This window comes from Tauraco erythrolophus, chromosome 2 (assembly GCF_009769465.1).
Source record: "Tauraco erythrolophus isolate bTauEry1 chromosome 2, bTauEry1.pri, whole genome shotgun sequence".
Taxonomy (NCBI): domain Eukaryota; kingdom Metazoa; phylum Chordata; class Aves; order Musophagiformes; family Musophagidae; genus Tauraco; species Tauraco erythrolophus.
In genome coordinates, this window is record NC_141466.1 from 125,112,735 (window position 1) to 125,139,687 (window position 26,953).

General features: G+C 38.9%; 1 protein-coding gene across 1 annotated transcript in view; it reads right to left on the minus strand.

The window, feature by feature from the left end:
• MACROD2 (mono-ADP ribosylhydrolase 2) overlaps nucleotides 1-26,953 on the minus strand; it is an 899,313-nt gene that overhangs the window by 363,494 nt on the left and 508,866 nt on the right. The window contains exon 6 of the mRNA XM_086626501.1: nucleotides 19,256-19,377. Within this exon, the coding sequence (XP_086482627.1) occupies nucleotides 19,256-19,377 (122 nt within the window). The remainder of the gene's footprint in view (nucleotides 1-19,255; nucleotides 19,378-26,953) is intronic.

A 26,953-nucleotide genomic window follows, 5' to 3' on the forward strand; every position in this document is an offset into this window, starting at 1 on the left:
CTCATGACAGTCACCAAAAGACGGTTCCTCCCCCGCCACACACCATTCCCAGAGCTCACTCCCAACTGTGTGCTTTCAAACTTGGGGCCGTTCAATAGCACATCATGAAATAACATTCTGTAAATGCTTCCAGTCTCTTGTCTCTGTTGAAAAAAAACCCCTACAACCTCTAGTATTTAAACACACGTGCAACTAACACAACATTTCATGCCTCAGCAGTCAGTAGTATAGACAGCATTGCATTGTCAATTCAATACCATAAAGCTTTTTACATCCTAAGGAATACCGAGAGATCCTAATAACATCATTGGTGGTTTAATTTCAGCCACACCTGCCGGAGCACAAGAAAGTTCACGATAATGTTTTGCCATCTATCAAAATACAAAAAAAAAAAAAAAAGAAATACAAAGCATCTATTATAAGTAAATTTTTTAATATATCTTTATAAACTATCTATTTTAATTGCTCAAAGGCTTGTGGAAAGGCAAACTCTTTCACAGAGAAATAGTTCAAAAATAGAAAGGTTTCAACAGCGTTTACTGCAGGTACTAACTTCAACTGACATTTTCCGACTTTTTTTCCTCTACATAGATCTGCTGTGGAAACTTTTTACTTCTTTGACACAAAAGGTGCATTTTCCCAAAAAAACATTGAAGAGCAGCAACAGAAGTCACTAATGGTTTGTGTTTCCATTGAGAGTGAAATAAAACACACATAAGGGGCGAGGCACTATACACGTTCTCTCTCTTTCCCTTACATCTCTCTCGTCCTCCTACTAAAACCAGAATGTGAAAGGAAGTATCGACACCATCACAAAAGAGGAGACATCAGCTAATTTTGTGAGGAAAATAATCAGCCAATAGTTACCATAAACTGTATTATTTAGACATCAAGCAACTAAACTTCATGTTGTAACTGTATAACTGCTCTTAGAACCATTTTTTTTTTAATTTTTTGGCAACATATGCCTTATAAAGAAATTCTCCCATATATTCTCAAACCATCCTGCAGAAAATAGCAGCTATACAAATTTATAAGGACTTCAGTCTTTCCAATGACTGGAACTAACAGAACGTATGGCATACTAAAGGAAATGGTTTTGCTTGACGAAAGCTGCAAGTTCTTTGAACAGTGAACCAACTGGGATTCAATATTATAATTCTCAATCACATAAAGCACCATGATGGACAGCTCTGTCAAACTCATTAATAGCAAAGCAACTGCTGATAATTGCTCCAGGTTTCAACCTCTAATTAAAGCTAAGTGGCTAGATTTGCATATAGTAAACAATAGAAGTTTCTTGCAATCACACTCCCAGAGGCCTTATCAGCTTCACAAATACAATATCATTAAAACTTGAATGCTAATTATGGTTAATTTCTCAATGCAAATAGGAGTAATTCACTAGATATTGAGGTCTTTCTTGTTCAGACTTAGCAGTGTAGTTTATCTAAATGCACCCTAGACACTTACCAAAAACAACACACCAGGAAGAACAAAACATTCCACCACTCTCCCTTCTCCATCACATTTAACAAAATGATGTCAAATGTTATCAAAAGCACTCCAACAAATTGAGTAAGGTAAGTCAATTAGCCTTTCTCTATTTGTTCAGTTTATCTGGGTAACAACATTTTAAGAAAAGCCCTAATTAAAAATACATCAGGCTAAGCTACTGTGATCACTTTACAAACTTTAGCAATATCATAAAAAGACTTTTCAAAACTATCCTTATTTTAAACATTGTCTACATAATGACAAAAACAACAACAAAGTGGAATCTGCACCTGTTGAGAAAAAGCATGAGACACATTAAAGTGTCCTACGATAACACACTTCTAATGTTTTTGTCGTCTCCCATTCAACCTCCTCTGTAACTACAAGAAAAGAGAGAGCAGGGGAACATGAAATTAGAAAACATCTTCCTCTCGTGAAATAGCAGCCAGCACTCCAGGCTCAGAGCAGGCTCAGAAATGAGCTTTGTGTGCCAGCCTGCACATCTAGAGCCCCTCGGCACCTGCAGCCTACGAGCACAGAGGATGGCCATGCACACCACCATGACGGTGGACTGAGGCTTGTACGAGCAGCAGCAAGAGGTGGATCACTCTTACGCAAAGAAAGAGCCCCAATACTCAGCAGCACGTGCAGCAGCTCATGCTTGGGATATGCCATCCCATTAGCTCAGGCTTTTCCTATCCATCTGCTTCAGAAAAGTCTAGGATTTTCTCCCAGCTGCTTCATCTCACAACTCTGTGTGGACTGAAGTGGCAGTTTCTACAACGGAGCAACGAGTCACCTAAGAACAGCTCATCTGTAGCTACTATAGAAACACTGGTGCAACACTGACAATGTCACTGGCTAATTACCGGCTCTGAATGTCCCATGGAAAAGTCAGAGTTTTCTTCCTGCTGCTACGAAGGCTGCGTTAATGAGTCAGGTTGTGATTTCCATTGACAGTCCCCACTATTTTTACCTGCATCTCTGTGGACTTCCACACTCCTCCAGCCCACATCACTGAAGTAACAGGTGGAAAGTGAGTAATTAGGATTCAGCACTACTTGTTTCATGACAGCTGTGCCTTATGTAAAGAGGAGTAAACTTCACTTTCTACGTAAATATTTACTTATGTATGTGGCCTCTATAGGGTGACCAAGGCATTCCTGCAACTGCTTTGCATGGAACCAGCTTCTTCTCCAGCCTGCCTCTGCCCGCGCCTGCCTCCAAGGAAAAAAATAAAGCTCTAAGTAGTACCATGAAAAAATTTACTTAGTAAAACCGTATTGTCTTTTCCCCCTTCCCTTTCAGAGAGCCTCCATTTTTCTTTTCTTCACTAGCCTCTCATCCTGGTCTTTTTCACGGAGGCTGCAACCTTCACATCACCTCCCAAGGCTTCTCTCAAAACATCCAAGTTTTTGTTTTATCTTGATCCAGAATTCACTTTAAAAATAACAATACCACTAAACCCCAAAATCCATCACTTGCAATCTATCCTGTCTCCTTCCAGTTCCACGGTACTGTGACTCAAACTACATTCTGCAACCAGATCAATCTACATAATCTGATAACCTAAATTTCTTTTTTTTTTTTAATTAAATTATTTTTCACTTTACTTTTTGCTTCTGTCAGTGATCCCCTAATCAGAGCCCCTCTAGATCTAACTTCGTATTCCCTTAAGCATGTCTTTTGTCATGCTGGACATGACTACGAGAATATCTCCAAGTTCATAGCATGCCAAGGTTTTTAACCCTTTCTCAGTCAATCAAAACAGGACACAGTTTCCTCCATGAAGCTCTCGCACACCAGCCTCTTCCAACCAAACGTATACACTTGCATGTCACTTTGCTAGGAAAAACCATTAAAACCAAGGCAAGTAAAACAAAGCAAACACAAGATCAGCCTTAGTTCTCTGAGCACGCTGTATTACCTGCTACAGTTTATGAATCTGAAATCTATCCATGTCAAACATTTCCCTGCAGACAAGGCATCATCACATGGAATGAGGCAGGCTTGACTCCTCCTGTTCACCCGCAGTATACATCCAATTAGTTGCAACTCTTTCATGGCTGAGGCTTTGTCCGTCACTACTCCTCATGGTAAAAGTTGCCTATTAGCTTTCAAAGCATACCAGCATTTTTATCTTTTAAATTATTACTGTTACATTGAACTGATTGGAAGCCAGGGACTCTGATCTTCAATAAGCATATTTAAATGGCTTGCAGCAAAAGCTTGCAGTGAAACCTCAAGTCTATGATGATTCATATCACATTAGAAATGAAAATTTATAGGAAATCATGTAAATCATCTTGCAGAAACTTAAATTTTTTACTTCTCTGCTGCAGAATATTGCCCCACTTTGATCGTTTCCACTGATGCTATTTTCTGACATTAATGCGGTGATGTGTGATGTACCAGAACATTTACAGAGTCGTCCCTTCACCAGTCTGAGATTTGATTATTACTTATTGATTATTCAGCTACTGGAATAGGCTGCCCAGGGAGGTGGTTGAGTCCTCATCCCTGGATGTGTTTAAGAATAGGGTGGATGATCTACTTAGCGATATGGTTTAATGGGGATTAGGGACGGTTGGACTCGATGATCTCTAAGGTCTTTTCCAACCTAGAAATCTATGAAATCTATTGATTGCAGCTGTTATGCAAACCGAAGCTGTTTTGGGTGCTGAGAGTTTACAAGATCTATTATGGGTACACAACATGGAAGCTTGACTCCAACGACTTCAGCTGAATCCAAACCTTTTTCACCCGTAACGGCTGGGGAAAAGCACACTTACAATCAGTCTATTTCAAAGTTAAATAATTTCATATTTTTTGTTTTCTTAAAAACAAACATTTCCTAATGTGTACTCAGCAATTGCTCAATGCCATTGTGTTCAAGAGCCCTTGAAAGGTTTTATTTCTCCCGATAATACCTCATAAGAGCATGGTAGTAAAGCTGCAAGCCTACTCTTCACCATTAAGAGAGCCTGCTGCATTAAAGGGGTTTGATTTATTTATTCTTCAGTATAAAACATCAGAATAATGTATCATAGAAAAGAGCTTAATAAACACACTAGAAACATGCTAGAAAAATCTTGGGACAAACAGGAAAGTGGCCCATTGGACACATACTCTTTACATACAGATTTCATACCTTCCAAAATTTTACAGATAAATAACTATTCTTATTTCTAAGCAAGCTATCATTTGACATGAACTTAGGTCCTTGACTCTAATTCTAAATCTTTCAGAACAGTGCTTTCCTTGACATCCACAGAACCCACAGGATTTACAAAAAGAAGATCTCCTAAGCCATTCAAACAAAGAAAAATAAAATAAACACAATTTACAGTTTAGAGGTACAGAAGGTTTCCAGAGATGTTTTTAAGGCAAAGGTCTGGGTGTGTATTCATAACAGTTAACATTTTTTCTCGGTATAAATCAGTTCTTCTTACTGATGGAGAGATCTTAGGACTTTTACCAGAATCACTATTGCTTACTAATTTTCGGAGAGGCACTTAATCTTGATCAGCTGCCATTTCTCTAATGAAATTCAACATCTGTTGCAGACCAGAAGATACTAAGATGAGACATGGAAACACGTCAGTGAAAACTTCACTGCTGACCTTGGCGCTGTCACGCTCTCAGCACACACCAAGGTGAAAAACGTACGGACAAACAGGAAGCGCCCAGCAAAGCTTTCTAGGAATAGTTTAATTAAACATCATCCCCTAATACACTCATAACTTAACAATACATGGAATGGCTCCACGGCCAATGTATTTATTTTTTTTATATATATATATATACACACACACATACATGTGTGTGTGCACGCTTTTAGGGAGTCTTTGGGGAGCCTTGCCGATACCTGCCACCAGTCCCACTAATTCAAGGAACTAAGCATCTGCTTCTCATTAGCCCTCTCCACAAATCACAAGTTTGCCTCGGGTAGGATTTTTCAAGCTCTTCCTGACCTACGCTTATGTTGCATTCACACGTGAGTATTCCTGCCTATTTGCTATTCTCCCTTTTGTACTCCAGCACTGAAATAGGTACTGTTCACAAGTCAGAATTACGAGGGAATTGTTATCCTTAACGAACAAAATCTTTCACAATTCAGCCCAAACTACCTAACGTTTTATTTGGCTGGAAATGCTTTTATTAAGTCCAGGCTGTTATTTAGGTACCAGTGAGAATTTAACTTTGTATTTTATACTCCAAAGCCTTTTCTGGAGCCTGTCATTTAACCAAAATCTCCCTGACACTTGTGCAGCATTCCATTATTCTCCCCAAACTACCTCATAAAGACTTGCAAGGTGCACACATTTGTTTTATAAACCATCTCAGCTCCCCCTCCTCTGGCAGTACTAAGTACAAAGGGATTCAGTACAATGTCATTTTGTGAAATGATACCTTGCATATTCATTCAGAGAAGCCTTATACTTGGGGGATATATATACCAGCAAGGGCTGGTTTTCTTAACAAGGAGATAATAAAGAAAAACGGTTTCATTTTACTTAAAGCACATCTGCACTGCAAAGGAAAGGTATGATGATAAATCGTACTAACGCGTCCAAGCTACCCGGTTCAGGGACTACAGGCGGTACAGCTCTGACAGAGCTCTTCCTGGTCGAGATTCATGACTATTCAGCCAGAATGGGAGAAGTTATTTTGATTGTCTCCAGTACCTGCAGAAATCCTGAAGGTGATGTTGATCTCGCTGGACTAGACCTTCTAAAAATGAATCCAACTTAGGCCAAATACATGAGAAAAAGGCAAAATACTTTTCCCTCTCCAAACTATAAATGAAGGCAACAGACATACCACTGAAACGATGCACAATAAACGGTGATGAACACCACCGGCAGTTCCTGCTTTTAAAAAAATCGATCACTAGCAATTTTAATTAAAGGCAACAGTGCAGTAGATTATTTGGCTCAGCATCCTTGCATTTATCAAGTGGGTTGTTTCTAACACCCGAATACAAGCTGTAGTCACCACCACCATCAGGTCTAAGTAGAATTAGCTGTCATTAACTTCTGGGGGCAAAGTCCTGAAACGAAATATGATGGATATACATCCTCTCAGACTGCACCTTATTTGAATGAACCTATGTCAGACAGCATCACTACCTTGCAGATTTTTAGTAATATGCTTCTTGGATCACCAAATGATGGGATTGGTGGTCTAATTAAACTATTTTTTTATTATTCCCATCTTTTAGCAAAATCTTTTTATTTAATTTCGGATATACTTAGATATGATGCTATAGGCTTGCTTTCCTAAGAAAACAGGGAGCTGCATTTTTGAACTGGTGAATTACAAACATTCAGATATCAACACTGCATCAAAAATTCTGCTTATAATGCCACACTCCTCATCTCTGTGCCAGGGCCACGGAGAAAAGACATGTTCATGAGATAAATAAGAATCTTTCTGCATCTGCTGTCTTAGGTCTGGATATAACTTTTCTTCTGTATAAGGCAACTCAGCAGCTCTGGTAGTCAAAGACCCATGGTAATTCCGCAGATGATTCAAAAGGGGTAAAATAATGAAGATACAAGAGAATACAGAACAAAGAGATTAAGGAAATAGATAAATAAGTGTCTTATGGAATTTAACATTATGAAATACACTTTGAGGGATGAAAGAAGGGAAGTACGTAAACACTTAAAAAAGCTGCAGACAAAACCAAAAATAATGACTCAAGATGGCAGTAAGTAATAATACGACATTCAGAATATGATGTTTGTCTGTTAAAGAAAGCAAACACGGTGCCGCAGTACATAAACAGGAGAGTTAGAATGCAAGGGAGACATTAACTTAGCAGGAAAAAAAAATGAAAAAAATGACAGTTTGATGACTTACATTTGTCTTGAGCTTGTCCTTGTCACCAAACTTAGTCTCGGTGTATTTGAGAATGGAAGAACAGATAAGAAAAGGCCGAACATGCATGTGAGACACATGAAGAAGTGCTTTGCACCATCATGTATTTTACTTTGAAAAATAAAATTCTGATCTGCAATAATCCAGTTGGAAAAGATGCTCCTACAAGGACTTAAAAAAGATGTAAGGGAGAACTGAATAGGAGATGGAGGTTTCAGACAAATATCAGAACAATTTTAGTAATCCAGAATCATTAATGGCAACAATTCCTCCTTCTGCAGGAGGCAGGCAAGTACAAAGCTTTTCGTATCACGTAAACACACTCAGATGTTCAGCTTCAGGGACATGACAAGGTGGGATACATTTCAGCTTCAACATGCCAAAGACAGAGAAACACATTTACAAGGGTGACCAGAGAGCAATCCAGGTCAGGTGAAAATAAAAAGCATGAAGAAGTCATATTGAAACAGCACCATCTGCTTACAAACCAGGAGGATTAATCCCATCACTACCACCCTAGCAAAACTTCCTGCAGAAAGCCTGACTCTCTGTTTGGCTCAAGGAGGGATGCATTCGACAACATGGAATAACAACAGGTAATAAATATAAAAAACTTGTTGGGGTTTTATGCTCACTTGTCACATAGGCTCTGACACACTTGCAGTTTTCCTCGTTTTCACGCAAGCGGAGGAAAGAACTGCGCTGTGTCTATGAAAGTGCAGAATCAGGATCAGTTCTTCTAGCAGGACACATAATGGATAATTCTGCACCAACACTATCCAAGTTCTCTCTATTGAGATCGTCATCCAAGCTTTCTGTCCAAAAAATGTCATTTGATATGAACAAAAACCATGATGCCAAGTCTGCTTCTCTTCTGGAAGTACACAGTTGTGTGGAATAGACACAGAGATTGAATTCATAAAGATTTAATCCAGCCAGTATATGCCACAGAAACCTCAGAAAGGTATAACAACTCATAAAAAGCAGCAATCTGCTGATTTAGAAAAAGAAGAGATTGGGATATAGATTATGTTACATTGTAAAAGTGACTAGAATAAATAATATTTTTTAATAAGACCACTAGTAAAGTAAATGCTTAAGTAAATTGAGGCCTACAGAAATGCGTGGTCTTGGCTTATAACTAACTTCGGTAGTCATCTTTTAGGAAAGGTATAACAAGAGAAAATGAAGAACTAATTTACCTATAATCATCCCAATGCAAAAAAATTCTCCCTCCTTGCAGTGATGTCTTATGACAAACCATAGGAAGTCATGCTACAATACACTTTTTTTAATCATAGCTTTCTTTACTAAAACTACAAATCCTATTTGTTATATTTGTCATCTGACTTACAAACAAATCTCTAAATCTTAATTGGCAGACATCACTAAGAGTTGATAAGCAAGTCAGCTTTGAAAGAATAAGGCTGCTAAACTGTTTACTTGAATAAAGACTGCATGTAGTTTATATTTGCTGAGAACAGTTTTTCAGATGAAAGAAATGAATATTTCATCAGAATACAATAGTGAAGTACCAGTCATATTAATTATATTCTTCAAATTACAGTGGTTTTACACTGTACCAACCTTAAAAGATAATGTGACATCATGATACTGGAACAATATTAAAATCCTCTCAGTTAAGGTATAAATTTTGTAGCTAACTACTGATCGCTGCTATTTCTTTATATGTAGCTATGACATAATATATTATTTCTGTATAATGTATGTAGCTCCAAGTGACTACTAGCAATTCAGGGGAAATATATTAAATGAGCTGGCAAACAAGGCTCATGAAAGCATGCCCCTTCTGTTTATTTTTCAGAACTGCTTTCCAATATATTTACTCTGATCCCAGATAGGTATTATGCTGTAATGAAACACAGGGCTTTTTTACCTAGCTAAGTATTACGATGCCTATCTGATATACAAAATAATTTGTGCTTTTAATTTTTCATTTCTTTGCTTTATATTAGCTATGTAAATGTTCAAAATAATTTTTTTATTTGCTACTTGAAAAATGGACTGATTTCAGATAAAAAAGCAGATACACATTTCACAATATAGTTCTTTCTTTGTACAGATAGATTAAGGCAATGTTCAAAAAAAACCAAATGGGATGTGAGGAAGTGCCTCAAAATTATCAGATGAAAAATGCCAAGTGACAGGGACCTTGTGAGCACCACGCAGTGCTAAAATGCAGCATCCTGTGTTCTTTTCCTCACCATTAAATCTCAAGGAAAAAAGTCTGGTAGTGACAAGTCACTATCTGTCAGACAGCCCTTCATACGTTTCTAGGTGTCATGGAGGAGACCTCCAGCATGAAAATCTGAATAAGCAATTTCTAACTCCATCAGAATTTGACTCTGCTTCTGGTGATGGAGTCACTGCAGTCCGTATAAAAAAAAAAACCAACAAAAAAAACCCTGTTGCAACTATTATTTTCCATCACTGCTATTGCTGTGAATCCCGTGAGTCTTAACAGGGATTGCACCTTCTTAGCACAATCAGACTGTCCTCATAGAGCAAACAACCCCTCCCAAAGAGCCTACAAACTGCCAACGACAACAGGGAACAGGTCAGTGGAAGGAAGTAAAGTAGAAGGACAGTGATGACTTTGCACAGAGCCTGATGGCCACAGCCCGTCAGCATCATGGGCTATTAGGAATTTGTATGTGCCATCAACTTTTACTATGAATTTCCATTACGAGAATCTGCTACGTAAATAACGAGAAGAATCTTAACATGCTTGACTCTGAACAGCCAATATTAGCATGCAAATAATTCCTCTGGTTTATTTTTACAATTTTTTTTTTTTTCTATCAAAATGAAGATTTTTTTTTAGCACAGTTTCCTCTGCACTGAAACGTAAATCATTTTCTATCCCTGCATTTTATGGTGTTGACTTCCCAGCAATCCTTAGCTTTTATGAGCTGTCTCATAAGTAGCATCTTGGTCCGCTGTCTGACAGATTTGTACTTTGTCCTTCCCTAATGAGACAGTTCCCCAATTACCTGGCCAACAGGCAGTGTTTCTAGAAAGTTTCATCCTTCTAAGCACAGGATTCCCCCAGGGTGATGGGCGAATTATCACATGTTAAACCCATCGCATACACAAACTTGCAGAATTTATTCCTGAACAAGCTCTTTCCTTTTCATTCCACCACTTCAGTTTGTTTTGATTTTCTTTTTAAAGTGTATATTCAGTGTTTCATCAAACCCACCAAAAATAAACTAACCTTTCTCTCTCTTTCCATCACAAAACCATCATCTTGCAGAACAGCTACAACAGTAACACCACAGAACAACAAAATGAAGAACTGAGACTTCCTAGTAATGCTATTCCTTTTATTAAAACACCACTGTTATTCCTCTATATTATCTAGACAGTTGTTTGATCGCCAGCAGAAGGAGATGAACCAAGTGGGTGGAAGGACTATAGTGGCTTGTCCTCTGTTAATGCCACTTGGAACAATATCTAAGCCCCAGCATCCCAAGACCTGCCTGTCTGTTGGAGTTCAAGCAGGTGCTCAGTTTGGGACTGTACCTGACCCTGTCTATACTCAAACCACTTTTGAAGACCAGGAATGGGTAGGGGAAGGGGAAAAAAAGGATATCACTATTCAGGAGTCATCATATTTTTTAAAAAAAAAAAAAAAGGAAGAACCACATCAGGTCACATCATCATTACTGTTATCACAAATAATTTCAGTGTGGTATGTTGCTATGAAACATATTGATGATTGATCTGTGTATCCCTTCGAGCTGCTCCTGCCACTCTTGGCCATAGAAAACAAACACTGTAATACACTTCAAGCATCAAATAAAACAAATCTGCTTCCTCCAAGGAAATTTATACTGAATATATAACCATATAGTGGCAGAAGCATTTAAATGGATTACTAAAAATAAACAAAGTAGTGTCCAAAAGTCTCAGAACGTTATTGCACGAGCAGTATGCGCACCCTAAGCCGGTTATCTTCTCAATGTCTGCACAAAACCCTCCATGGTGAGAAAGAAGGGTAGCCAAATAGCAGGAGAAACAGAAATCAAAGGCATTTATCTCAACAGGAAAACCATTCCCTGTGGCACACTGGCAAGGCTGTAAAAACAAATAGGCAAAAAGGAAATAAAACCAGAAAATTGCGCAACTGTGTGACCAAAACAAAACAATAAAAACGCAACAGCGTTAAAATCCTTTTTTTATTTTATTTTTCAGAAGGAATTCTGTTTGCAATATAAACCAATCCGTACAGCCAGCTCCCGCGGCGACCAGGCTACCTGCCGATTTCGGCAAGGCTGCAGCAGCTTTGCTGCCAGAGCTCAATCTTTTGGCTTTTGCAACCTTTGGGCTTTCCACAGTGCTCCATGCATTAAGAACCTGGGTTTCCACAAGTGCTAGTGATAGCCCGTGTCCAGCCCCTGATGGAGCCATAACTTTCCTAGACAATTTTCACAATGCTTTGCCTACCAGCTAGGAAATTCCTCGTAATCTCTAATCTAAAGCTCCACTCCTATAAATTGAGACTGTTACTTCTACTCCTTGTTCTTTAGTGCTAAAAATGTCTCTTTTCTTGTCACTCTATTCCCGATGCCATTTCCAACCCCCTAATCATCCCTGGCTGAAAAACTGTCTCCGACTCCCCACATTGGACACAACTGCCCAGTTTGCTTGACTGAAGTAGAGCAATAAGTAACTTCACAGATCCTTCCTGTTTAAATGTCACTCTACAGCTGCTCCTTTTCTCGGTTTTCCCCGCAACAGGGTGATGCTGTCAACTCACTTCCAGTGCATGATCCACTACAAACTCCTGCTTATTCTCCAAGGAACCTTTGCCTAGGGCTACAATCATTCCTCTACTTTTCTTGGTTGAATGAGTATCTCTGAGTGTAACGATTTACACTTGATCTTGCTGAATGCATCTCATTTAATGAAATCCTTACTGAAGAAACAGTATTGTGATTCAATCTGCCAAGATCATTTTGAAAGAAATGCTTGGGAGCACATGCAACACAGCAGCAGGTTCACCTTGGGTTAACAAATGCATGGCCAGCTATACCCATTTCTGTAACCAAAAGGAAAGATCATAACCTTCTCATCCAATGCAGATGTAAAAAGCCAATGTGATACTTAAACAAACGTAAAAACTTAATATAGTAGTTCAATTTTTAAAGATATTATCCAAAAAATATCCAAGAAAGAAAAAATTAACAAGCCAAAAAAAAAAAAAGGAAGGCTAAGCTGGAGAGAAAATTCAGTTTGAAAATTTAAGATCAGTCATATCATAGCTTATAAGTTAAACAAGTGATTCAAAGAAACACATTAAGTGGATTTATGATGCTGTGGAAATTTCCTCCCATAGCAACTCTTCTGATTGATGGATATGAATCTATATCAGAAAATCAGATGATAGAATAAAGTCAGTCTTTTCGGAATTTCAGACTTATTGCTATGGCAATATTTTCAGCAGAAAATAAGTTTCCTTAAAAGTAATAAATAAATAAATAAAATTTCTTTACTTTTCCCTAAAACATAATTCTGCATCATGGAAGAACAAGGCAGGTAAAAGCAAGACTGTAGAACAATCTGTTAGACCAACACGCCACAGTACACCATCCTAAGTGCCTTTCTACCGTTCAAGGAAAATTCCCCTTTGAGGAATTTTACAATTTAGAAGAGGAGGAGCTGAGAACACTCTGGGTTTGAAACTGATATTAAAAATTTAAGACCGTGAGTTACACTGAAGATTCAGGCATCACAGAGGCTAAATATGTCTCCACTCAAACGAAGCTCAAGAAACAGCACAGCCTATCAGAAGTACACATTCCTTTTAAAGGTAAATACAAATACAAAGAATATCAGTGCACAGCTGTAAAGTCTATTTTTAAAATCCACAATTACAGGTGAGGACAAGCATTTAAATACATTAAAAAGATAATCTGGTTATTTCTTAAGCGCTATACATGGATAAGTGGCAGATACCTTTCTTGATGTATTTTTACACGTTGCTCTGAATAATTAAAAGGTTGTGTTTCTGTAAAAATGAGTTATCTTAGTATTGGTATTTACTTGGCCAGTACCAGGACAACAAATACAATTAAACTAAATGATCTTTGTTTGTGAAAAACACCTGCAAAATGATATGAGTTGGAATTCCCTGTATATTAACTTAATATTTACGTGAACAGATTATTTATCTAACAAAGCTTTGAACAATACTTTCTTTTAAAAGCACTGCGTATGCACAGCTACTAACACGCATTGAGTACATTGATTTAAGACCCCTGAAATGGGGATTTCAAAAAGCATACCCTGACCTTATTTAGCACACTTTTGTAATAACCCTAACCAAAGTTCAGCATAAGCTGCGTGCACAGGAGGGACCCACTGTATCCAGAGTCAGAAAAGACAACCTACTTTCCCCAGAAACATCCTGTCATTACAGGTCACTAACCATCCCACTGCCAAACGACGGCTTTTCCACTCGACCTGAAGATGAGCAAGTCAGCCCTTGAATAGGTCAGTCCTCCCGCTTCGGAGGTATTTCTAGATGGCCTTTTGCCTTTCTATACTTTAGGCAGAAGGAGCAGGGTGGATGTGCTGAGAAGTAGAGTCCAGCTAAGAGGCTTTCACTGGAGCAGCACTACCTTTTGCATTCATAGTGAACACATCCAGGCAGAACGACAGATGCATATTTTTGACGTGTGGTTTTTTTATGCAACAGTAAACTAAACTAGTAAGGCTCAAGAATAGCATGAACTCTTCCCTACCTGACTCTAGGGATCCAACTGAAAAATTTCTGGTTTGTATTTAACCCTGTTAACGTACGTGTTGGTGGTAAGCAGGCCTCCTTCTGCAACTCACAAAGCTGCATTCTTGGAGGATTTCCTCCAGCTCCTGCACACTCTCCGTAATTCTCCCTGGAGACGGAGGTCAGAGAGCACGGTCTAAAGAAATGCTTCTTGTTAGAGTTTCACAATTCACCACACGCCAGCAAGAAGTGACCCTGAAGATTGCAATGCCAAACGCAGTCCTGAACAACAGCAGAGCTGTAGTCCTAAATAAAACTTCTCCATTTCTGTAGCCATCGCAGAGGAAGACTACCTTATCTTCCGGATGAGGGATCAGCAACAACTTCCCTTCTCTGCAAACACACTACAGCCCTTTTGACTTGGATCCTAACCACAACATTATTATTTATTTATTTTTATTCTGTGTCAGCTTTGACTGACCTCAATTGATTGAGATTTTTTTCAACCACAAGCAAAGTCTGAATGAAGTATGTGGTAGGGAAGTGCTTGATGTTCAGGGAAGTTCCAGGGTGTCGGATGGCTTCAAAGCAACGTATGCAAAGTAAAGCAGGACAGGATGTTCTTCAAAAGAGTCAGAGCAAATAGAGTAAATAATTTCAAATAATGTGTAAACAGGGGACCAGTTTAGTCCCCAAAAGCAGTCACTACAACTCTCCCAATTTGCCTGATAATCTAACAATTATTTAGTCTACGAGACTCCTATTTAGAAATCCAATACAGGAAACAGAAGACTAATCCATTGGAATATTTTTACTATTCCTTCTTTCAGGTAAGATTTGGTTCCTATAACATATTTCTAGTGTTTCAGGCAGCAGATATTTAAATGATGCAGAAGCACGATCGCTAGTGTGTTAACATTAAAAACCAAAATCGTATTTTGACGCTGGTCTCCATATGAGGAAATTATTCTGAAGGTTTAATAAGGTTAATTTGCTTAAATGCCAGCTATTTACTCCTAAAATAAACCCCTTGTATTACCTTAAATATTTTTTTCTCCCATGGATCTGTACTGACTTAAGTGGAGATAAACAGAAACAATGTCTCAAGTATCTTCTTAACCGGACAGAGGACTGTATAAGTAACACATCCATCCAACACAAAAGGTTCACCCAACGCCAATGACCACACAAAGTGTCAGACAGTAGGCTCAAGCTTTCTACAGTAGACACAGCTACATAAACAAGTGGGAAGGCACGTGTTTTCAGGAATGCCGGATAACGAGCACAAACACAAACATAAACTTTACTTTGGTAACTGAAAAGGCAGATGGAGTAGGTGACTTGAGAGAGACAAACTTTAGAATGAAAACAGCCGATGTGGCATTCGAAACCTCGTATCGAACATAAAAGGTTTGAGAAAACAGGCGTGGGAGACAAACATCTGGGGCTGTTCCTTTTCTCTGAACTATCCTTCGGACCATCAGATTTGTTCCTGAGGCTCTTCTTTCTGCCTTAACAGATATACAAATCCTCACCCATGGCCAGGCTGCTGGTGAATGATGAACCTTGATGATCACACTGACCGGTGTTTCATTATATTCCCTCATCTCATTTCTGGTTTTACCCACTGCATTTTTTTTTTTTAGTATACTGAGATCACAGCATTTTCAGATGAGATTTCAGTGCTCCCCCAAGAGTTAGCACAGAGTCACTCTCATCCATGCCTGGACACCTTAGATGCAAACATAACCTGAATTAATATTGGCTACACTATTTAATTGCCATTTTGTCATACACACAAAGACATTCTTCTCCTCTCCCCTCCATAAAGCTGCATCTCACAATTTACACAGTATTTTCAGGATCATTGCTTCCCTTCCTCAGTATGTAAAACATCTACATACACATATGTAAAGTGAATTTTGATCTATTCCAAATCTTATTCCTGTTCTCCCCAGTCCATTTTGAACAGAAGCAACAGCCTCGATGGCACCCAGCATTTCTCTATAGACAGCTCAACGATATGCAATACTGAAACAAAACAAGTGACTGCTGTACGGATATCTAATTTGAGGCTTATTATCCCAGACCATTTCCTCATTATGCTGGTTTTCCAGCACACTTCTCCCTTCGACTATTTGTGAACTAGGTTATTTTTCCCCACCATATGCTACTTCATCTTTTCCCATGCCGAGTTACACTGTAGCTGTCAGCTCTGGTTCTGACCTATCTCCCGCTGAAGGGGAGGCAAGAACTCCCTTCTGGTGCTGTAGCGGATGCTGGATGAGGTTATATTCACAGTCTCTGTAATCAATTGTCATCACGTATCTCTGTCCTTCTCCAGGGTTTGCAACACTGCCTGATGCGGCATCATTTGTACATGTAATTAATGAGCTGTTTATGTCCTCTTCAAAAATCATTAATAAAGATGTTAAATCAAACCGCGTTTAGCGGTGCACCCTGAGTCACCCTGTACACTTCTGTCCAACTTGATACTCTGCCATTCACCAGTACTCTTCACTCACAACGCCTCCAGCAATTCTAAATCCTGTGACACAATTCATGTTCAAAACAATTTGAATTGCGGTGTTGTTTCCTCCCCCCCCTCTTTTTGCATTAATTCCAAGACTTGCTACCATTCCTGTTTTGAAAATAACACATTCATGTTGTTACAATCCTTTCATGCCTTCTTGCTTCCTTCTCACTTGCTACTACTGCTAGTGCTTCAATGCTTTCTGGTTTAGTTAATTCTTTTAGTATACTACAACTTGCTATCATCAATACCTACTTATTTATATATCATAAGTATACTGCTTCTCCTGCTTTTACTCAGTACCTATTTTAAAATTCCTTATTTTCCTCTTTCCCTTGCTCACTTCATCTTCTTGTTAAAGAGATCACCAAAACACATCATCAATCATCACAGCTGATTTTCTCTTCCTTATTTTACATGGGTGAGCTTTTTTCCCCTGATTTTTGTTTATTTTATCCCTATTGTAAATATATCTGCTGCCATAATCTAGTGCTACCTCAGATGTTGCCTATTCAAGCCAGTATTAGTACTTCTGTTCTCTCTACAAGTCTCTGCAAGCCTCAGAAACCTGTAAGTATTTTTAGTCGTTTTCTTTCCTTTCCCTCTATGTCTACTGTACTGGATCTTGTGAAACCTGCTTGCCCTTTATATTCTTTTCTTCAGACTCAACAGTAATCTACTGCTCCTTAATTGAATGAATTATACATTTTACTTTGCTCCAGGCTTGATTTGTTCATTAGGGTAGACACTCAAGTAGCCTTCACCTCCCAAAGCATCACTGAAATCACTGGACTTAGGGCTTTTCAGAACAGTCCATGATCTGTCATGTGGACTTTAAAATCCATATTGCTTGCTAAGCTTCTTAAATACTGGTATGAACGAATGACTTTTGGCTCCTGTTCAGCTTGTGCAGCTGTGTTCTGCAAATCTGGGTGTCGAGTATTTTTTATCTCAAACAGGTGCACAGTCAACAGCTCTTAACCAGCAAGGAAATAATCCGTAGATGGTTCCTCCCGCGGTCATCTTCTCTTACTAAAATATCAGGCTAGTTTTCATGAAAGCCATGAGTATGACTACTCTTTATTACTCCATGCTAAATACCAGGCTATCACCTAGAATGTCCTAAAATTACAGAATCCCTGTAGATGTAAGCATTATCAGCATCGACCAATGTCCACTGCAGTTTTTCCTTTGTTATTTCAAGATTCTTTTCACATAGTTTCATTATTTATTTTATTCCCCCCACCTCATGTTAAGAAACTTATTCTCACTAATCCGAATGCCCCAGAAGCAGCATGTAATCGCCCAGAGCCTAAAGGCAGGAACAAGGATGAGCGTAGAAGCAACAGCACAGAGATCTTGCTGGCTCCAGTAAGGATCATAGCAAGACAGAAACATCCTTGTGCATTTAAACAATCCCAGAAAGGAGTTCAAAACATGCTGCCTCACCCCAAGGTTACTTTCACTTCTAACTTAGGTGCCTATCAGCAAAATTAAAAACCAACCAAAAATCAACTAATAACTCCATTGGGTATCACCTCTCTTTTGTAGTTCAATAATAGCAAAGAGAAGACTTGCCGGACACCATTTCAAGAAGAACAGAGAGGATTTTATTAGTAGAAGTGTGAAGAATCCAGTTTACACCAACAAGAAAGAAATAAGCAGTGTTCATCAGGTTTGACTTCTGAAGGGCACATCTAACTCAGGCTACACCTGTCCTACTCTCCTCAAAAAGCTTTATTTTTAGTTTGCAACTTTTCGATGTGAAATAGCTTCCCCTTACTGAATATTTCACCCTGATATAACACCATTGGTCCAATGATATTTTTTAGATTAAGTCTGTGTGTTCTAAGATGCCAAACATATGCATTATCACGCAACCAGCCAAAATGACCCAAAAGTGTGAAGTCAGGCCCTGGTGATAACTTCCTTCTTAGTTAAACATATAGGGAGGTCACGTATGGATATCTAAAGACTTCAGCTGCAATGGTTTGAGCTACAGAGGGAACTGCTCCTTTTCTCTGCAGACTTTGAATATCTGGTCCTTTGAGGTACAAAAACATAACGTGTGTTTCGAGCAATCAAAGAACTTCTATAATTCAACGCAACATCATATAACAGGCTATTTTACAATGGATTTTGGTGAGCGGGTGCTATAAACAGTGCCACTTGACCAATACCTTTATTTTTAGGAAGAAACATCAACAGACAGACTACGCAACAGATTAGTCACTTCTCAGCTATTTAGGAGGCCATATTGCATGCAGTTATCCTCCTGACCAGGGGCTTCTTAGATCTTTTTTAATAAATAATACAGTATAAGAATAATCCATGGGAACAGCTCCCTCCCGTCCTTAATGAAACAGTTGTTTGTACTCCTACCACCAGGTCAATTTTTCCCAACTCCTAAAATAAGCATATCCCTTTCCTCTAGCAAATATCTTGGCCATATATCTAATTTCTTGCTTTTCACATCACATACAGCAAAAAATCCTTCTGGAAGCCTACTATTATATTTATAATTATTCTACAGCAAGAAAACAAAGATCTAAATTAGAAAAAATAATGTGTTCTCATAGATTACTTACAATTGATCTGATGTTGTTTTCTTTTGCCAGTTTCAGAGAGGATTTATAGCAACTTGCCAAGTTTTCTTTATGAGTGTCAGTAAGATGGCCTCTTGCGATTGGCCCAACAGTATGGATCACATCTGGAAGAAATAAAAAATATTGTGTTTTTTTTTTTAAATTACAGATCCTGAGGTGGTTTGTTTATTTATCACAAGTTAATCCTTTCTGGTATTGTATCTAGACACAAAGGTAGGAATAATACTGTAAAAAAATTATCATCATACAACTTTGGTAAATAAAAATGAAAAACAGTATAGGCTAAATTTTGAAGTATTTGGACTGAAGAAAAAAAATGAGGAAAATGCATTAAATGCTTGTTATATGTGCACTGCAATTCACATGTAGGATAGATGAAACATTTTCATAAATCACCAAAATCTTTAGGCTGCACAACTGTAAATATTGTACGACTGTTTGAAGTCCCCAATCGCTTTCACCCCTTGAAGGTCTTCTCACTGAGAAAGTTCACCACACAAAACATTAGAACTTTGATGACGATACACAGCTCATCATTTTTGTCTGATACTTTAAAACTTTTCTCAGCAGCCATTTTAAGAGGAGAAGAGTTGTGACCTATGAATGTGTTAGTTATTCAAAGAATGTGCTTTCCTCTCACATCAGACCAGGTGGAGACACCATGCAATAAAACAAAATATTCTGTTTGAAGAGATTTAATGAACAACAACAAAAAAAGCACAGTCAGGGAATATCTTAGGTATGATGCCTCTGGACTCATCAAAATCAGATGCTGCAATCAATCAAGGTCTATAAAGTGCTATAAGAAAAAGGAAGTAAAAATCCTAGAGCAAAAAAAACCACCAACTTTGAAATGAAGTCTACAAACTGAAAGGTGTCATGATTTCCACACCATCCCCCCCTCTCTCCCACTTCACTAGTAGGAAGCACATTTACTTTTCAAACATCATGCTTCTACAGTACGTGTGAACACACTAGAGTGAGTTATGGTGGCAGGCACATTATTTTTATTTTTTTTTCCCCCTACAATATATAGGGGCAGCAACAGCAGCACAGTTTTTTTCAACATTGCTACAAAAAGAGATTAGACCAATGGTTTCAATTCTAGTAGCCTTGAACCCACCGGTTAGGTTGTGTTTCTATCCCATTTGGGACAAGTTTCCAAGCAACATCTGCTGTTATCACACTCTAAAATATTTCAATTTACTCACAAATCCTAGAGAATTCACACCATTATTCTATGTCCAAGCTGCCTTTGAATTTTTCCCTCCAATCTATACCAAAGCAGAAGTGAAAATGGCCAAAAATTAAGATGTGTACTATTTTTTTTTTTTTAATCCAGACATCATCTGACAAGTTTCAGTCTCTGTAACTTAAAAGGTGACTTATGTTGATGCATGTTTTGAATGTTTCCAAAAAGTTTTCTTGATATTAGCCAGAAAATATCAATAGTCAGCAAATAAAAGCATGTCGGCCAATCCCAGTGCCCAGAAACACAGATGATGGCTATGATGGGAGACTGAAACCCACAAGACAAACTTGCCAATTGCTACAGAAAACCACCCTACTGAGAAGTAAATAAAAGGTTAACTACTCTTCTCTCCATTTTGATCGCAGTAATTTTCCCCAGATGTGGGAACAAGATGGACAGATTGGGTAATTTCTGTTGAATGTCACAGCTGCCAGACAGTGGTTCCAGCAAACCCTCCCTACAGCACTTCAGGCAACTGAACCATCAAGTAGGTGTTGAGTCTTTATCCACTGATGAGCGGGATGATAGCGGGTGATTGAAAGAAGCAGAATGGCTTCACCCAGGAGTTCAGCAAAGATTTTTTTTTTGCCTTTTTTTTGGTCCTTTTTTTCCCCCCATGCATTTTAGCTACTATAATAAACTGAGAAGTATTAAGACCTAGACAAAAAACAAATAGCATAGCTAGTTGAAAATTTGCTTCTGCTTGCGGAGATAAGGCTGTGTGAGCACTTCCATTAAGAAAGACCATAATTTCAGACCATGACTACAGCAGTTTCCTTCAGTTAGAAACTTCGCAAGGAATGTTTCTATTTGGAAGTGTTGGCACTTGGCTGTTGGCAACTTTTGAGAAAGAAAAAGCTTCTTGTGACTTTTCTTTTCCGCCTTCTTGTTCTTTGTTTTTAAAAGAGGCAAGCTGCAATTACGGAGCAAGGGGGAAGGAATATACCAGTAAATCTGATCTCAATCAAGGTCATTCTACAGTTACAGACACTAAGATCAGAGATACCGTAACGCATTTCCAATTCACAACACCCAGCAGCCAACAAGCAAATAAAGGAATGACTATAAAACCAACTTAAAAAGAAAGTGTAAGAGATGAATAAAAGAATCATAAAAGACCTCCCTCTTTCTGCTAAGGCTGAGTTAACTTGCACTTCAAGATGCAGCTGCTTAAAAGCTGAAGCCTAACAGCTTACATTATTAATTTATTGCTTAACAACAAGGAGGAGTTTTGGGGAACAGCCCAAGTGCCAGATTCTTGCTTGGGTCTTTCTCTACAAAACTCCCCTTAGCATAATTTCTAGCTGCATTTCACTCATTAAATGTTTAACTCCATTCCTTTAGTCTTCCATTATTAAACACTAATTTTAAAAATTCTCAGCTCAATGAATGGGAAATATTTTTCTTGTCATCTTTTTTTTCAGAACTTCCTGATTTAGCATTTTCATGTGGCTCGTTAGCAACCCTCTATCGCCGCACCAGACACTTCAGGTAAATAGGTAACCCTTAACGCAATTATTAGCTTTTATGTTTTCATTTTCACAAGCCCATCACAGAGGGCTCTTTAGACAGGACACTGAAGATGGCTATGAACTGGTTTATAAAGTATCAAAAATTTCATAAGTGTTTACAGAGTTTATCATTAGCAAAAATTGCTTTTCTTAGGCACATTATTATTCTGAAACACATGATAGGGTAAGATTTTACTAGCAGAGCAGCATTAATAATATGCCAGTCTATTCCATGGTCAGCGGATGAACAAAGAAGGAATTTAATTGTACTTCGTCAATAAAAATCAGTGTATCCATACATTGCCTAAGCTATACATTATTCTGCTCAAGCTATTCCACAAAACGTTAAGGTTTGCAGGCAGGTAAAACCCTTTGAGATTATACGGGCATAAAGCAAACAAACCAGAAAATAAAACAGGTCTGTCCCCCCAGTCCACACAGTTAATGTATGAGGATCAGACTTCACAGGCTGAAGCAGATCTATTTATTTTTAATATATCTGTGAAGACTGTGTCAATCTTCCAAGCTTGTCTGTCATGATAAAGTTTCCTTTTGGCTCGTGCATTTTACCCTCACCCAGCTGCAGGATGGAGGAGGGCGGGTGCCCTGGAAGGGGGAGGTCTACATGCATTTGTCTACCAGAAAATGAAGGGGCAGAACTGCTGCCCTGCTACTCCAGCCACCCGCTACAGCAGCCAGCCCCAAACACAATCCTCTGGCACCACTGCAGAGAACAAACATGGACATGTAAGCCCTACTTGATCACTTTCCACACCAGTCTACCCACAGCCAGAACGAGCATCTGTCCTAAAGAAGCACGTGGCCTTTCTGAAGCAAACATGGACTTCCAGGTCAGACTTCCAATGACAGTAAAAGGACCATCACAGGACATGTGTAGAGATGAGCTTCACCACAGGAGAAGGTAAACTGACTGCAGAGGTCAATGCAGACAGGAGCATTGGCCATGGGGATGAGCAAGACCATGGGCTGAAGACAAACTGCGTGCAGAGGCACAACAGTGTGAAACAGAAGTGGTCTCATCACCTAAAGATTTTTACACTGAGGGAAATGCAGAGAAATGCCAAAATGATTTCATTTGGCTAGAAAAGCCTGGTACGGATGCCTGCTACCAAACAGCTCTTGTTCCTTTCTTGGAGCTCCTGCACCCCGTCGTTGTCTGAGTATTTCTTAACAAGGTCAAACAGGAGCAAGGGATACACACATTTCCCTAAAGCGTCCTCTAATGTGGTGTTTTGTTCTTCAAAACCAGGTAAACAGAGTAAAACTGGGAACAGTCAGCTCTCAGACAGTGCCACACTCGCCATTTGTAGTATTTTAATTCTCATGTCAAACAAAGCTGCCAGGGCTGCTTTGAAGCTTCTGATTTACAACGGTCAGTCTTCCAAGCCAAGCACACTGATAAGAAACTTCATTAAAAAGAAAGCTGCAATCCACGTGTACGTAAATCATTTGCTCTGTATACACAGAGCAGAGATGTTCGCTTACATTTTTAATAGTACACAGAGGCAGAGAGCCCTGGAGGAAGGTTTGTTCTCATCTGGGATTTGGGCCACAGCAATGGATCAAACTGCTTTTGATGCTAATGAAGCTGCTTAGTTTTAAAGCTATATTTATAAGGGAAGATGATATTTTTTTCCTGCAGAAATGCTTGCAAATAGAAGGCAGGGGCAGTCAAAGGAAAGCATTGGCACAGATTTACACTGCACAACCGTGTTTTGGAGCTCCTTTAGGGCTGAAGCAACATTTTATTTTTACACTGGCTTTTCTTAAGTTTTGCGTCACAACACATGGCTGATCTGAGGAGAGCTTATAGGACCTACTGCTCTCTTTTTGGTCATTTGACTTTCAGGTGTTTGGTTAGAAATTCTGGTGGCCCAAGCAAGGCCCGTGACAATCACACACAGATTTGTCTGCATGCACTCTGCTTGTTTTCGTCCAGTGTTTTCTTCTCTTTCCCCAAAGCACTGTAATGAAAGCAAGACAACTGAATCTTATGTAAACCACAAACTAATCTGGAGGTATAACAGGCACTTGAGTATTTAAAACATCCCTGTCACTACTCAGCCACCAATGAAAATAAGCTTAATTTGTGCATTTAATTGACACTTCAAAAAAAGAGCGACAGAGCAGTGTGGGCAAAGACAAAACACAACTTCCAGTTACAAAAGGATGAAGAGAAGGTACTGTCTCAAACACCAACCTGGAGGACTGATGTAGTTTACTTTTAATGTAATTTACTCTTCCCTTATTCTTTGTTAAAGTGACACTAGATGGCAAAAATACGAGCGTAATGAATTTTTCCAAAACAACTGAAAAAGCACCAAGAAGTTTCTCTCGTTTCTTCCCTCACTGGCACCAGCATGGCACATTCACCCCGTTAACGAACAAGCCGACCACAGCTCGAATCAATTATACATTTCTCTCCTTCATCCCATTCACACATTCATAGCTGTAATCGGCCCATCTAGCAAACTGCATAATGAAGCTGTACCCTGTCAATCACAGCAGGAACCGCATGAATTTTAAGAAGGAAGCTACTGCACTGCGTGTGCCATTGAATAATAAAAAAAAAAAAAAACACTGACAAAAAAACCTCAGAGTGTTTAAGGGTTCCATTTGTAAATCTTATCGGTTGATTTACACAAAAAACACCCACCATATTGGTGCTGAAAAGGGATAGCTAAGGTTCAATTGATAGGAAATGGAATTATCTCCAGGTATTCATATGTACTGAATATCCCTGTTCTTAAGGAACGCGTGTAGTCTAATGCTTTGCTATACAAATTTGCTCTGCTTGTTCATTTTCTGTTTCTAGTTTCATGCACTCACACTTAAAACATGCCTTTCCAATGTGTAACTAACAACTGTTAGTTTAAGTTCAACTTAAATGAATCCCTCCGGACCAGAGCCTAATTTAAGGTACTTGCTAATATGTGTCTCCCAAACTAAATTAGCCAAGTTGAATATCTGAAATGCAAGACGACATCTTTTATAGATCATGCAATGCTAAACTTGACTGTATGACACAGCTCCTCAGTTCAGAAGTATTTATTTGCATTAGAGATATATATCGCATTTATCAGCAGTTAAAGAGACAGTCTCAGTTTTTTGGGCTTGAAGCAATTAGCATGGCTCAGTCTGAAGTCTGTACCTTTTATAGCTGCCTTCAGTGATTAAATAGCCAATTTGGGTGAGTGAAAAAATGTTTCATGAACTGCAAAAGCTATGATATCTAGAAGCCATTCAGGTAAAATATTTAAGCCATTTTTTACCTAAACGGCATTGTCTTCCCAAGAAAAGGTAAAGAATATGTTTATTGTAAATGATTAACCAGCATCCCTCTTTGCGGGTTAGGTGTATATTTTAAGTACGAGACAGCAGAGACAGTCAGAAAACAATATTCCCAAAGGGAGAGGCAAAGGATTTGCTGAACCCGAGAGATCCTTCAGGGAGACGCAGAAGTCTGCGCTCAATAGCCGGCATTTAGCAGGGAGAGATCGCTCGGCATCCGTGGGAAGCTAAAAAACACAGAGAGCTTGTTCGCAATGGTTATACCACGGCCTCAACAGCCGGCCAGAGAATTAAGTCACGCAAGTCAAAACCCAAGTGTTTTTGGCACTCGTATGCCGGTGTAATCCCAGAGCAGTTCCCCTCCCGTCGATGAACTCCCAGCGTCGCTCTGCCATCAGGGCCTCGCCATTAACGACTGGAACAAAAGTAGGCTCTGTTCAGGCAGGAGAAGCAAGTGGTGCAATTAAGAGACACGATACTGTATCCCAAAGTAATAGCTTTTACAAAGCAATTTAGTACTGCGATGACAGATGTCAAAGCAGCAACTAGACAGACGGCCCCACAACTTTGACGGAAATAATTGCTTACGTGTAGAACTAAAAGGCGACGGCTCCATTTGGGATATTCATAACATGATGTGATATGACTGAATATGAAATGAACACGACACGACTTAACATGGAACTATGACATCTGTGACTTGCTATTTCTGTTTTCTTTTCTAACCTGGGTTCAAAGCATTTACAGTTGAAATGCTCACGTTATCCTTGTTCCCCTCTACAAATCATCTACCCAAATAAAGACTTTAATAGACCTAAGAACACAGAACAGTCAACATGAAATTATGTTGCCCAAAGCAGATCTTGTCCCCATCACACTACGGAAACCTCATTTTGCTGTAGCAGCAGAGGAGCTCCGCCAAGCACCATTCTCATTGAGTGGCGCAGGAAACACATACCAAGTGACCCCCTTGACCCAAGTAATGCTCTCCACTTCTCTCCAACTATTATTCTTTGCAAGCGGACAAAGCTATAGACAGGAATGCCTTAATCTGTCTTTTGGTTTATGTTTGCTACATGTAGGAAAGCATGAGCCACAAAGATTATCTTTTTACTTCTCTCTTTATTGAGCAGCAGATGATGCTTGGGAGTAAGTTTGGTTTTAATTCATCTGATAATCCAGTCAGAAGGCTCTTCAGCACTCAAAAATAAACTTGTTTGCCCTTAAATTGAGTATGCTTATTTTTAAGACACTAAGAGAGAGTTTGTCTGCCATTCCACACAAATTTCAAACCAAAATACACAGCATAGTGAAGGATATGACAGTAGCCACATAAATTCAAGGTATATTTAGCCACACTAGATTATTGATTCAAAAGAGATGCTTGCAAACATTACCCTAAAAAACGCACAACAAAAAAAATCAAGTCATAAACATATGCAAAAAAATATTTCAAATATGTCAAGGATAATTCTAGTTCTAATTTTGGAATTGGATTAATTACAGGGACACAGAAATCAGAAAGAGCTGACACTCTCAGCTCCTTAAAGCACAGATCCCTTGTCATACTTGGGCTGTTTTTAGTGTCCAACCCAGTTCCGTTAA